This window comes from Podarcis tiliguerta, assembly GCF_965153285.1.
Source record: "Podarcis tiliguerta genome assembly, chromosome: Z".
NCBI classification, from domain to species: domain Eukaryota; kingdom Metazoa; phylum Chordata; class Lepidosauria; order Squamata; family Lacertidae; genus Podarcis; species Podarcis tiliguerta.
The window spans coordinates 13,093,841-13,106,936 of record NC_139553.1 but is presented as its reverse complement, the minus strand read 5'-3'; the positions used below and the strand labels follow the sequence as shown (position 1 = coordinate 13,106,936).

Here is a 13,096-nt window from a genome sequence, read left to right as displayed (position 1 = left end):
ACTAAAGTGGTGGTGTTTTGTTACCAGGGCACCACCAATCTTTCCTGTGGCTGTTAGGGGCGCTGTATTGTTATGGTTTTGTGGCATGTTCACTTTATTAGGGTCAATGTCCACTATTCAATACTAACAATAGCTGGAGCCATAGCCACTGACAGGCAGCAAAGCCAACTACTTTATGTTTTGTCCTCCCTGCTGAGTCCCACAAGGAGCAACCCTGCGACTTACTAGAAGAAAGCTAGAGCCCACATCCTTGGCTTCCTTCTCCCGCTTGCCTTGCTGATGGTCCTGCTCTGCCAAGCAGCAGTGACCTATCCCTGCCTTTCTTTCTCTCGGTTTCAGAGCCTTAAGGGTCGGCCTCCCCCCACCCCACTCTTTGATGATGATGACGACGACGATGACCTATACCTGCTGGGATGAGCAGCCTGGCAAATGCCATGGCAATACTTTCTTCTCTCAAGAGCTTCAGTGATTGCTGATCTGGATCTGAGATGGATGGAGCTGGAGTTTTTCCTGTGGGCCTCCCCAGATTGCTCATTTGGGCTGAGGTCGTCTTGACTCGTGGTTTTTGAGGCTGCTGGCGGGAAGAGGGGTGACAAACTCTCTCTCTCTCTCTCGGTAGCAAATGTCAATTTGGGACTTTGTCTCGCTTCAATGTCCTGACTGTTTAATTCACCACTGCCAAACACACCTGTACCCGACACGCTTTTGACCCAGCTGCTGCTGGGAGTAGCAGTGGGTATCACCTTGAACAGCTCCTCTCTGTGGAAACCAAACTTAACCTATTGCCATAGCTCACCTCCAGTTCTGAACCTTGGCAAAACCGGATCTTGAAGAAAATAATAATAAAGTGCAATTAAAATAAATTAACCCTGTTGCCTTAGTTCTTTCACTTTAGCAAGGCAAGAAGGGGAGGGGTATTTGTGTGGTTCTGTACGCCAAAAACCCACTCACCATTTATAGGGCATCCTAGGTGCTTCACGTACATACACCTGATATGGTAAGAATTAACACCAGTCCTGTGAGGGAGGCCAGTATTAGTAATCTCTTTGTATTTCAGGTTGGGAGGCTGAAACAGAGAGTGGCTTGCCCAAAGGTTGAATGATATGCAGAAGGTGATACCTTGGTCCTCATCTCTGATACAAAACTACAATGTATATACAAAAGTATCAAATGTGGTGACAGTAATAATGCAGCAAAATAACACCACCACAAACTGGCTTATCAGTATAAAACCAAATTTACTAGAATAATAACTAGAATAGAGCTGGAGACTTGTAACCATTCAAGCAACAAGCATACTAAGGTACCATGTGCAAAACAAAGCCTGGAGATACTGTAAACATGGAGTGGATAAATGTACAACTGTATCTTAAGAAGTTGCATGTGCAATAAACGTTACACAGACTGGATAAATGAACCGTTCAACAAGTAGCATAAGTCCAATCACAGAATGGCAACCCTGTGCCGCCACAATGGCAAGGGTAGCACACTGGAGAACATGTAAAAGTTTTTCAAAGCTGTTCTTCAAAGATTGAACTGGATGAGATGTTCTTCAATAGGTCTTGAGTTGGAAACACAAAGCCGTTTGCATGGATCAATCACAGGAAGGCAAATCAAAGCCACTACCCTGGTGAGAATAACGCAAGTGGGCAAAAGGAGACCTGTTCTCCGGACAGGTTTCGCTACACGCTTCATCAGTCCGAAAAGGCAGTCATAGAAAACGGTTTGCTCAGGATAAAGAAAGTATTCACAGGCACAGCGTGTTGTGAAACGCCTCGCTCTTCCCCAGTTCCCGTTTACCGTGAGTGGGCATGCTCCACTGATGCAGAGCACTTTCCCTCGACCCGCCACTGAGTGTACCACGCTGGAAGTCTCATATATAAAAACATAAAACATTACTTTTTAAAGAAACTTCGCTCTACAGGATTGCCTTCAGATGGCTCAGGGGACGGATAACTCCATACCCTCCAACCTTTCTCCATTGAAAATAGGGACATCCTAAGGAAAAGTGGGACACTCCAAGATCAAATCATAAACCAGGATGGCATCTTTAAATCGGGAACATCCCTGGTAAATATGGGCACTTGGAGGGTCTGCAACCAGTGCCATTTTTCGAGAAAAAGACGTGCCAGAACTCACCGTGAACACCTCCCTCATTCTCTTAGAATGGCAATGGTACCCAGAGCTAGTGCTGTGCACTCTGGGGCAGGGCTAGCTGCCCGTGGGGGTGGGGCTAGCCACCTGCAGGGACAAGGTGTCCCGGGGGCGGCGGCGAGCGTCCCAGGGAGGCATGGTGAGTGTCCCAGGGAAGTGGCGCAGAAGCCCCCATCAATGGTTTCATCCGTATTTTAAAGTTTCCCATAATATATCTCAGGATGCATCATCAAGACATCATAGATCTGTCACAGAAAAGGTATGGTCTTGGGTAGAACCTGAGATCCAGGCATACCCCTGTCACACAAATATAGTCTTTCACACTTACTCCCATCCCAGTACAAAGGAAAGTATTTATAGCTCCTTGGTCCCTGAGTCAAATCAAAAACACCCCTTTGTCTTGTCCAGCTTCATCCCACTATAGGATGGATAGGCATTGTGATTGAGATGGTTGGATATCTGTCTGACACTCTTGGGGCAGCATATCACTGGCCATGACTCCTTGGGAAGGCCCTGTAGATGTGTCTGTACATCTCAGGGATTATGGTGGGCTCACTCACCCCTCCCCTTATACCTCACTTCCCTGGGTCCTAAATGCCATTGGAACGGAGAAGATAGATACAATGAGTGATTTCCGATGAATTTCTAAAGTTTTCCCATTGAGCCAGTGCATAAATACATTTATCAGTGAATCACTCCCAACCCCTTCTTTCCTGCTCCCAAGGGCTGGTATTCATGATTTTACAGCTTTTAAATGGAATTATGTATTGACAAGACACTGGCTTTTTCTGCCATCTATTAATTCCAACTCTGGGGAGTCCAACTCTCCCTCCCACCCCACCCCCACTTTTTCAATGTCATGCTGGAGGAATATGTTGACCTGACTGATATTTTGGGAAATGGTTTGCCCATTTGCCCTCTATGCAATTGGACAGCTCTCCATCCATAATACCAAACTTGGCATGAGGGTTCCCAGGGTGGGGCGGCAGACCTTATTGCTGTTTGTATGTTGGGTGCCATTTTGAATCAAGATGGCAGACTGAAATTTCAGTTTGGCATGACTTTGCCCGTTTTATAGCATATGTTCAGCCACAGGTAGAGATATGATCGCTAGATTAAGCTCAAGAGTGTTCAAGGTGTGTGTGGGGGTGGTCTTCATTTATGTTTGGATGTTGGGTGCCATTGTGAATCCTGGACAGTGCCTGTGTCTGTGATATTAGTGTGGGGGGTGTTAGAGGAGAGGTAGTACTTTGGTGGAGGACACACCATGCTCCTTCTGTGGTAGTTGGTTCTCAGCGAGCCAGCCAGAAAGAAATCACGTGGATTAAGAGAAGTTAACTCTTTATTAGAAGAAAAAAGGCCTGCTTGCTTCCTTCATCAGGGCAAGGAGTCAGATGTGCTCTTGTGAGGGAGGTCTGAGGCCTTCTTTTGACATTAGAGCCGCTGAGGGATAGAAATAATTACTCCCTCCGCAGTCCCAAACATGGTTAGAAGCCTACAGCTTGCTTTAGTTCTGCACTTGTCGGGTGTGAATACAGAGCCAAAACAAACCTCTGTCTTACCTGTCTGGCTCTGAGCTGGAGGAAGATGATGCAGGTGCAGAGACAGGGAAAGATACTACACCCTTGCATCTTTGTCCTTCATCTTGCACCATCTTCCAGTGGTGCAGCAGGCTTTTTGTAGCAAGGGCATGTTCTGGTGACCACAAATTTTGAATTGGCTACCCAGGTTACACAAGCTTTACAAGCTTGTTATAAGACATTGTAGAAAAATCAGCAATGCTTCTGTTAACAGATTCCTGGAACTTTCTTGAAATGTAGGCTTCAGATGCAAACATTACTGTAGTGTGTGGGAATGAAAGGCACACTATTTGTTCAATGAAAGAATCAACCTCAAGAGATGATCCCAGAGTTGGATTATTTTCTACGACATGTCATGTGTGTTTAGAGTAAGATGCATCACCAGACCTCTTAAATCCCACATTATCTTTGCATTCAGGTACCTCAAAGCACTTACACAGTAAAGCAACTGAGAGTGTGAACACACTACATTGTTAAAGCACACAATTCCCCCTCACGACAAAAGAATGTTGGGAACTGTAGTCTGTTAAGGGTTTGGGGAACTTGAAGGTGGGAAATGTAATTTAAATTTATGTTGCATATGCAACCAGTTTGCACAAATGCCACACATTTAAAGCACATTCCCCTCAAAGTACCCTGGGCACTTTAGTTGAAGGGTGCTTGGAACTGTAGCCCAGTGAGGGGTGCACTATGATTTCCAGGGTTCTTTGGGGGAAAGACACATGCTTTAAACGTATTATGTGTATGAAACCAGGCAGGGAACTTAAGCTTAAGGGTGCTGGGAAATGTAGCTCCACGATGAACAAGCTACAATTCCCAGGATCCTTTGGGGGACGGAAGCATGTGCTTTGAATGCGACTTAAGTGACTGGGAAGTCAAGGAGGAGGAACTAAAATGGGTTATGATACACTGGGCCCAAGATATTGGACACAATATATATGGAGGAGTGAGAAAGGCTGTGGAAGGAGGACATAAGATTCACTGCATGCTATAATCTTAGAGAAAATGTGATGAAGATGTTATACAGGTGGTACCTAACCCTGGCCAAATTGGCCAAGATGTACAAAAACAGTTCAGATGTTTCTTTGAGGTGGAAAAGTGGGGTTGGTACCTTTATACACATGTGGTGGGAATGCGAGAGGATTAAAGAATTCTGGAATACTATTTATAAGAAGAAGAAGATGATGATGATGATGAAGAACAGTTTGGATTTGATATCCCGCTTTGTCACTACCCTAGGGAGTCTCAAAGCGGCTAACATTCTCCTTTCCCTTCCTCCCCCACAACAAACACTCTGTGAGGTGAGTGAGGCTGAGAGACTTCACAGAAGTGCGACTAGCCCAAGGTGACCCAACAGCTGCATGTGGAGGAGCGGGGAAGCGAACCCGGTTCTCCAGATTACTGCTCCTAACCACTACGCCACACTGGCTCTTTACTCTTTACTCTTTACTCTAAAGTTTAAAAGATCTTCAAACTTTCATTTCCAAAAAAACCCTGAAGCCTTCCTGTTAGGTATTATGTCCATGGAAATTAAGAAAAACCACAGACCCCTCTTTATGTATGAAACCACAGCAGCCAGGATTTTAATAGCAAGGAAGTGGAAAGGTGATGTTATATGTTCTATAACAGTGATACCATCCCCACAAAAATGGACTGGCAAGCAAAAATGATAGAAGATCTACAACTTGCCAGAACAACAGGGAGAATAGGAGGAAATTCAATACCAAAAGTTAATCAAGATCGGATAACATTTAAGGAAGATCTTAAAAATTAGTGACGACGAACCAACCAATTGGCATGGTTGGCCAATTGGTGTTAAAGAAGGATAGAACTTTCTTTATGTATGCTACAACAGCAGCAAGAATACTCATCGCGAAGTATTGGAAGACACAAGAACTACCCACTTTGGAAGAATGGCAGATGAAGGTGATGGACTATATGGAATGACCGGCAGAATCCGAAACCAGGGAGAAGAGTTGGTGGAGGAAGATTGGAAGAAATTTAAAGACTATTTACAGAAATATTATAAAATTAATGAATGTTAGAATGATGTTGGATTGAGGTTAAGGGGTTTTTAGTAACAACGGTACGAAGGAATATGTAAAAACGGAATGTTAACAGGTGAAAATTTAAAGGTATAACATATTAAGATCAAGATAAGGATAAAGTAAAGAGGGAAAGGATTTGCTGAATAAATAAACTGAATTGGAATACAAAGAGGGGAGGTGTGGGGAGGTCCGGGAAACAAGCAAATGCAAGATATGTTATGAAAAATTGAATTGTTTTTAATTGTTTTTCTTTATTATTTTTGTATTTTTCTTTTTTCCTTTTGTAACGTTATGGAAAATCTTATTTATTTAAAAATAAATAAATAAAAATTAGTGACGACGTTAATCTCCTGACAGACATAGAATGAATCTTGGAATATGGAGAATGTACATAGTAAAAGTTTATGGATATTAAACGAGAACGCTAAATAAGAAGAAAGAAATGTGTTTCGCCAGAAAAGTGTAAATAGCACAATGAGAAGACTCGGAAGTTAGCTACCTGCGCCTTCCTCGCCTTCGCCTCCTTCCCTCGATCTCCTCAGACGCGTCCCTTCTTCGCCCGGCGAGCGGAGGCGCCACCTCATTGGCCAGCCTCGAGCGAGCGTCACCCGCCCTCCCGCCTCCCTCTCCCAGAAACCAGCTTCCCATTGGTCCAGCCGTGTCCCCCTCCCTTTCCGTCAAACTTAAAGAGTCCCGCCGCCAAATTCGCGGCTGCGGCAGCAGCTGATCGCTCGTGTCACCCTGGACGCGTTTCTTCCCTCCGCGTGGAAGTTTGGCCCGTTTGGGGACCGCGAATGCCGCCGGCCGCTTTGGCTTGCAGCCCAGCGCTTGAGCCATGGCCGAGAAGTTGCAGCCGCGCACTTTGCGGCTCTCGCCTCCCGGCTTGGGCTTAGCCGAGGGGCGCGGGGAGCGAGGGGCCGTCAGGATGTCGGGGGACATGGATGAAGACGACGAGGCCTTCCAGCTTCCGACGGGAGGGTGAGAATGCGGCGCCTCTCTGCGTGGGGGGAGATGCGGGGTGTGTGGGTGTCTTTGGGTCCGCGTGAGGGGGCGGGGCTGTGTGAGGGGACTAGAGCTGTATGTGGAGCTGCGGCTGTATGTGGGGCTGGGGCAGCACGTGGGGCTGCGACTGTATGTGGGGCTGGGGCAGCACGTGGGGCTGCGGCTGTATGTGGGGCTGGGGCAGCACGTGGGGCTGGGGCTGCATGTGGGGCTGGGGCTGCATGTGGGGCTGGGGTGGGTGTGGGGCTGGGACTGTATGTGGTTCTGGGACTGCATGTGGTTCTGGGGCTGCATGTGGGTCTGGGGTGGGGGGTGCAGGCTTGCGAAGGGTGACTCCGAACACATGCAGAGGGCTTTGTCTGCAATTACGTGCTGTTAGGCGCTGAGAGAGAGGCGAAGTTCAGCTGAGCTAGGCGTCTTTGAAACCAGCAAGGTTCCTTCTCTCTCTCTTTTTTCTTTCTTTCGCTCTCTCTCTGCCTCACAGCGTTGCAGGTGAGGATGAAATGGGCGGGGTTTCGTCCAGCTAAGGATGAAATGGGAGGCGCTGGCTAGCATCCGACTAAACTACGCGTTGGTTATGCCCGCCCATTTCAGTGGACCTACTCTGAGTTGAAACCGAAGTGCCTTGTGTTTTCACTGTTTCTTACATGCTTAGCTTTGGAGCATGCAGTGGCTAAGTTTGTCTCTCATGATGATTGGGTGCGGGAGGCAGGGACCCTGCTGCAGAAATAGTAACCTCCGCAACCCCAGACCGCTACACCACTGGAGATGGGAGTGCACTTCCGCTACAATCCAGAGGGCCAAAGGAACCCACACCTTTTGTAGAGTGAGAGAATACATTATGTTTTAGTAGTGGTTGGGAATTAGGAAGTTCAGCCCAAGGGTTAATGGGGAAAGGAGGATTATTCTTAAAAAGCAAGACTTACTGGGAAGTAGACTCCACTGAATTCAACTGAACTTCCCCTTGAATGTACATAGGGGTGATTTGCATACAAACGCCTGTTGCCTGTGCTGTGGTGAAATATTTTCCCTTTTCCTAATTCTAGCTTTCTGAGAGAGAGTCACAAAGTGAGCTTCATCTCCAAGTGGGGGTCTGCACCCTGATCTCCCAGGTCACAATTTGGCATTCTAACTCCTGCCCTAAAGCGGGTGCCAGTAACAGGACTGAATGGAGGTGTTTTGGGGTCTTAGATTCCTTTTACAAAAGGAACCCTAAGAAAGATTTCTAGTGCCCTTTACACTGTGACATTTTAGGTGTTCAAAATAAGGGCATGCACTGCTGCTTTTGGCAACACTGGCAGTGAGCAAAGGTCAGAGTGACATATAGCCAGTGGGAGTTGTAGTTTTTGGAGTTGAGAAATTTATGGAGAACTGCAGGTGCCCCCCCCCCCATATTCAAAATATAGTCCGGCCTCCCACAAGGTCTGAGGGACAGTGGACTGCCCCCCTGCTCAAAAAGTTTGCTGACCCCTGATCTGTGTCTTCCCAGAATGTCACTCTCCCCAGAAGGGGAAGCCAAGCTCACAATCTGTTCCGCTCGCTTCTTTTGGGAGCCCCTCAAACATGCATGTTGCCACTTGTGGTTTTTCTCTAGCTGTTTGGGGTGCTGTCAGGCATTTAAAATGGGCTTCACCCCTTGGATATTTTTGCTTGCTGTTCAGTAAAGCATGGAGTTTGGGTCTAAGGCTGGAGATTTAATGTTTGAAGATACTTGGCCTTAGTATGTGTGTGTTGTTTGTTTGTTTGTTTGTTTGTTTTAATCTGCAAGTTTCTAGCTCTCAGGAGTGCAGGGACCTGGGCTAGGATGTGTGGTAACGGGTAAGTTTCTGCTTCCAGAACAACCCTGAGATGAGATACTTCTGAATGTCTGTAGGGAAAACCACTTGTGTTCAGCCAGGTTTATTCCCTTTCCCCACCTTCCTGGCAGTGAATCTCCCTGTCTGGAGAAAGGTAAACCGCAAGGGCAGCGCTTGTATCTTTGCAACACAATAGTACCTCGGGTTACATATGCTTCAGGTTACAGACTCCACCAACCCAGAAACAGTACCTCAGATTGAGAACAGAAATTGTGCTCTGGTGGCACAGCGGCAGCAGGAGGCCACATTAGCTAAAGTGGTGCTTCAGGTTAAGAACAGTTTCAGGTTAAGAATGGACCTCTTCAACAAATTAAGTTCTTAACCCGAGGTACCACTGTAATGGATACCTTTTAAATTTTTGTTTTGTTTACAGTGTCTTCTGGACATCTGTTCCAAAACTAAAGCATTCCAAAACCAAGGCGTACTTTCCTATAGAAAGTAATGCAAAATGGATTAATCCGTTCCAGACAATTAAAAACAACTCCCAGAATAGCAATTTAGCATGAAAATGACTATCTAATTAGACTATTGATCCATAAAATAAAAGCAATAGACCAGGCTGCTATCTGCTACCCAGTATTAAAAACTGGCAGTGATTTACCCATTGCCATTGGAGGGATGAGTGCACGGGGTGTGTGATGGAGAGTTCCAGTGGCGGGGGCGGGAGAGATGGAAAGGAAGGCAAAAGTCATCTCTCTGAGGAGCCAGTTGGCTTCTCTCCCTCCCCCCATGCCAGCCTTTCTGGATCCCTCCCCCCCCCCACCCCGCCACTTGGGTGTGTGAAGAACTCTTACTGCAGTAGTGGCACCAGCATCCTGTCATGGCAGCCACTTCTGGGCCTGAATCGGTGGCAGCGAAAGCAGAGAAGGCGAAGTCGCTACATCATCAACAACACCCTTCTCTGCTTCCAGATTTCACTGTCGGCACCAACTGAGGGAAGGCCGTGCCGAACAGGCAGGGGCTGTCGCTGCCACCCTCTGGGTTCCTCTGCCACCACTGTCCTTGCAGCATCAGCCACCCCCTCCTCCGCTTTCGGGTGTCGCCAATGGCCGGCGCGGCCAGCGCTGAATAAGGGAAGCCAAGGTCAGGCAGCAAGCAAGCAGGCAACGGAAGTGTGGCACTTAAAACAAAAGTGCACCCCCCCCAACGAAGTACATTCAGATGCCAAAAAAAGTTTGAAAACCTGAACACTCATTTCCGGGTTTGAAGTGTTAGGGTTCCAACACTTAGTTTGTGAACTAAGCTGTTCCAAAGCCAAGGTACCACTGTACTAGGTTCTATAAAAGCTTGGGTGCAATAATTGGGCAACGGCCTTTTCAGTTTTAGGGACTTTGTAGTTTAGACAAAAAGCAAGTAAGAGATAATATGAAAGAAGTTTATCAAATTAGGCATGGCATGGAGAAAGTGGATAGGGAACAGTTTCTCTCCCTCTTGTGAACATCCGATGAAGCTGAATGTTGGAAGACCTTCAGGGAAGGCAAAAGAAAGAACTTTCTCACACCATGCACAGTTTAACTACAGAACTCTCCCGCAGGAGGCAGGAATGGCCACCAACTTGGGTGACTTTAAAAGAGGATTAGAAAAATTCAGGGAGGAGGCGGCTAGCGATGTTTAGTCACCGTGGCTGTGCTCACCAGGTTGGTGGCAGCAGGGCTTCTGAATAACTGTTGCTGGAAGCCACAGGAGGGGAGAGGCCTCTTGTGCTTGGGTTCTGTTGGCTACTGTAAGAGCAGAAGGCTGGACTCGCTGGGCCTTTGGCCAGATCCTGCAGGCTTTTCTTTTGTTCTTAAGAGAGGTTATAGAAACTTGATAGGAAAAAGAAGAGATTGTCTCCAACTAAGTTCTGCTTAGAGAAGACCCACAATGTGTCTACTCCTAGAGGTAAAGGGGCCCCTGACCATTAGGTCCAGTCGTGACCGACTCTGGGGTGCGGCACTCATCTCGCTTTATTGGCCGAGGGAGCCGGCGTACAGGTTCCGGGTCATGTGGCCAGCATCCTAATCACTGACAGGATTCTAGTTTTTGAATCCATTACCCTCTGGTCTGGAGCATCTTTGTGCTTGCAGATACATGTCTTGTTCCCACCTGCTTGCCTCTCTCTGTTAATGAAGTGAATGGTTACTTTTCTCTCTGCCCAGGACCAGGCTGGCCTCTCTCTTTGGACAGGATCAGACAGCTACAGAATCTGGAAATGTGCTCTTCCAATACATGCCACCCAAGCAGCCTAAAAAAGGTCAACTAGCTACTGGTAAGTAAACTGTTCACAATGCCTAGGAACATAAGACGAGCCCTTGTGGACCATCTAGTCCAACCTTTGGTTCTGAAGCCCCACAGAATCAACTGGGTTGGTCAACTCCTGAGTAGTGCTGGGGAGAGACCCCTGACCTGGGGCCCCAGAAAGGTGCTGGTGGTCTGTATTCACCACACTGAGGTAGATGGACCCAGTGGTTTGACGCCATCCAAGGCAACTTCCTGTTCTTAAATCATATTGTGAGAAGGGCATTATATGAAGTATGGGAGAGTAGTAAAAAATCAGTAGTGACCAAAACACCATGGTGGCTGTCACCAATGGAATCTATGACAGTTCATAGGAAAAATATGAATAGTGATTGGTTAATATACAAGGATTTAGTAGAGGAAATAAGTAGCAACCCGAAAATAAAGGACCTAAGAGAACTGAAACAGAAATAACCTGGCTGGAATATTATCAACTAAAAGCCGTCAAACTATTTTTGAATTGGCAAAGAAAGGAGGAGGATATCAAAGAAATTACAGTAAAATGGGAGAGGGACCTGGGACATATGATCAAACCCAGTATTTGGAATGAATAATGGACTAAAAAATCATGGCTTGCTTCCTTATAAGGGAAAATCTTATGAAAATGTACAATAGACGGCACTTGACCCCCGTAAAACTAGCAAAAATTAATAAATCGTATAATAACAAGTGCAGGAGATGTAAAGAACAGTTAGGAACATATTACCATATGTGGTGGTCCTGTCTAGAGATATAAAGATTTTGGAATATGAGTTATGAAGAGATAAAGAGATTGATAAAAACTACATTTAGCAAGAATCCAGAATTTTTTTTACTAGGAATGGTTTCAGATAATATTCCCAAAAACAAATCCAGGTTATTTACCGTATTTTTCGCACCATATGGCGCACCGGACCATAGGGTGCACCCAGTTTTTAGGGGGGGAAATCAAGAAAAAAAATATTTTTCCCCCCCAGCCCCAAAGAGCAGCGTACAGGCTGTGCACAACCTCTCCCTGCCGGAGGGGTTGCGCGCGGCTATGGAGGAAGCCAAGGCAGAGAGCAGGATGGATCCCGCTCGCTGTTTTGGCTTCCTCTTTAGCCCAGCGCAACCTCTCCTTGCCAGGAGACGCTGCGCAGGGCAAAAGAATCCATAGCCCCGTGTAGCCTCTCCTTGCAGGAGGGGTTGCGCGCAGCTATGGAGGAAGCCAAGGCAGAGAGCGGGATGGATCCCGCTCGCTGTTTTGGCTTCCCATTTAGCCCCGTGCAGCCTCTCCTTGCTGAGAGACGCTGCGCAGGGCTTTCCTGGCTTTACTGGGAGGTGGGGGGATTCCCTCACCTCTCCCAAAAGCCCGCAGAAGCCGCGCAATCCCTTTAAAGAGATCGCGGCTTCTCCTGGCTTTCCTGGGAAGTGGGGGAATTCCCCCATCTCCCGCAAAACCGTCAGAAGCCGCGTGCACTTTAAAAGGGCTGCACGGCTTCTCTTGGCTTTCCTGGGAGGTGGGGGAATTCCCCCACCTCCCGCAAAACCGTCAGAAGCCGCGCGCACTTTAAAAGGGCTGCACGGCTTCTCTTGGCTTTCCTGGGAGGTGGGGGAATTCCCTCACCTCTCGCAAAAGCCCGCTTTAGCCCCATGCGTGCTCTCCCGACTGGAGAGGTGTCGCGCAGCTATAGAGGCTCCTGCCATAGCCGCGTGTCACCTCTCCAGCCGGGAGAGGGTCGCGGGGGGCTGCTTTAGCCCCGCGCGCGCTCTCCCGACTGGAGAGGTGACGCGCAGCTATAGAGGCTCCTGCCATAGCCGCGTGTCACCTCTCCAGCCAGGAGAGGGTCGCGAGGGGCTGCTTTAGCCCCCCGCGCGCTCTCCCGACTGGAGAGGTGACGCGCGGCTATAGAGGCTCCTGCCATAGGCACACGTCACCTCTCCAGCCGGGAGAGGGTCGCGGGGTGGGGGGCTGCTTTAGCCCTGCAAGCGCTCTCCCGGCTGAAGAGGTGGTGCGCGGCTAAAGAGACTCCTGCTATAGGCGCGTGTCCCCTCTCCAGCCGGGAGAGGGTCAAGGGGCTATAGCGTATTCGCTCCATAGGACGCACACACATTTCCCCTTCATTTTTGAAGGGGGAAAAGTGTGTCCTATAGAGCGAAAAATACGGTATGTATGCAATGTCAGCAGCAAGGGTTATAGTGGCAAAACACCGGAAAGATA

General features: G+C 47.7%; 3 protein-coding genes across 3 annotated transcripts in view; 2 read left to right on the top strand and 1 right to left on the bottom strand.

Annotated features, from left to right (window-relative positions):
* LOC310669938 (FK506-binding protein 15-like) overlaps positions 1-863 on the top strand; it is a 35,140-nt gene extending 34,277 nt beyond the window's left edge. The window contains exon 27 of the mRNA XM_083424402.1: positions 340-863. Coding sequence (XP_083280528.1) covers positions 340-417 — 78 coding nt within the window. The 3' untranslated portion in view covers positions 418-863. The remainder of the gene's footprint in view (positions 1-339) is intronic.
* The window catches only part of SLC31A1 (solute carrier family 31 member 1), a 65,206-nt gene extending 58,860 nt beyond the window's left edge, over positions 1-6,346 (bottom strand). The window contains exon 1 of the mRNA XM_083424107.1: positions 6,282-6,346. The gene's annotated coding sequence lies outside the window, so the exon portion shown is untranslated. The remainder of the gene's footprint in view (positions 1-6,281) is intronic.
* Positions 6,347-6,468: 122 nt separating this feature from the next.
* The window catches only part of LOC310669447 (FK506-binding protein 15-like), a 124,490-nt gene continuing 117,862 nt past the window's right edge, over positions 6,469-13,096 (top strand). The window contains exons 1-2 of the mRNA XM_083423483.1: positions 6,469-6,760; positions 10,779-10,888. Coding sequence (XP_083279609.1) covers positions 6,618-6,760; positions 10,779-10,888 — 253 coding nt within the window. The 5' untranslated portion in view covers positions 6,469-6,617. The remainder of the gene's footprint in view (positions 6,761-10,778; positions 10,889-13,096) is intronic.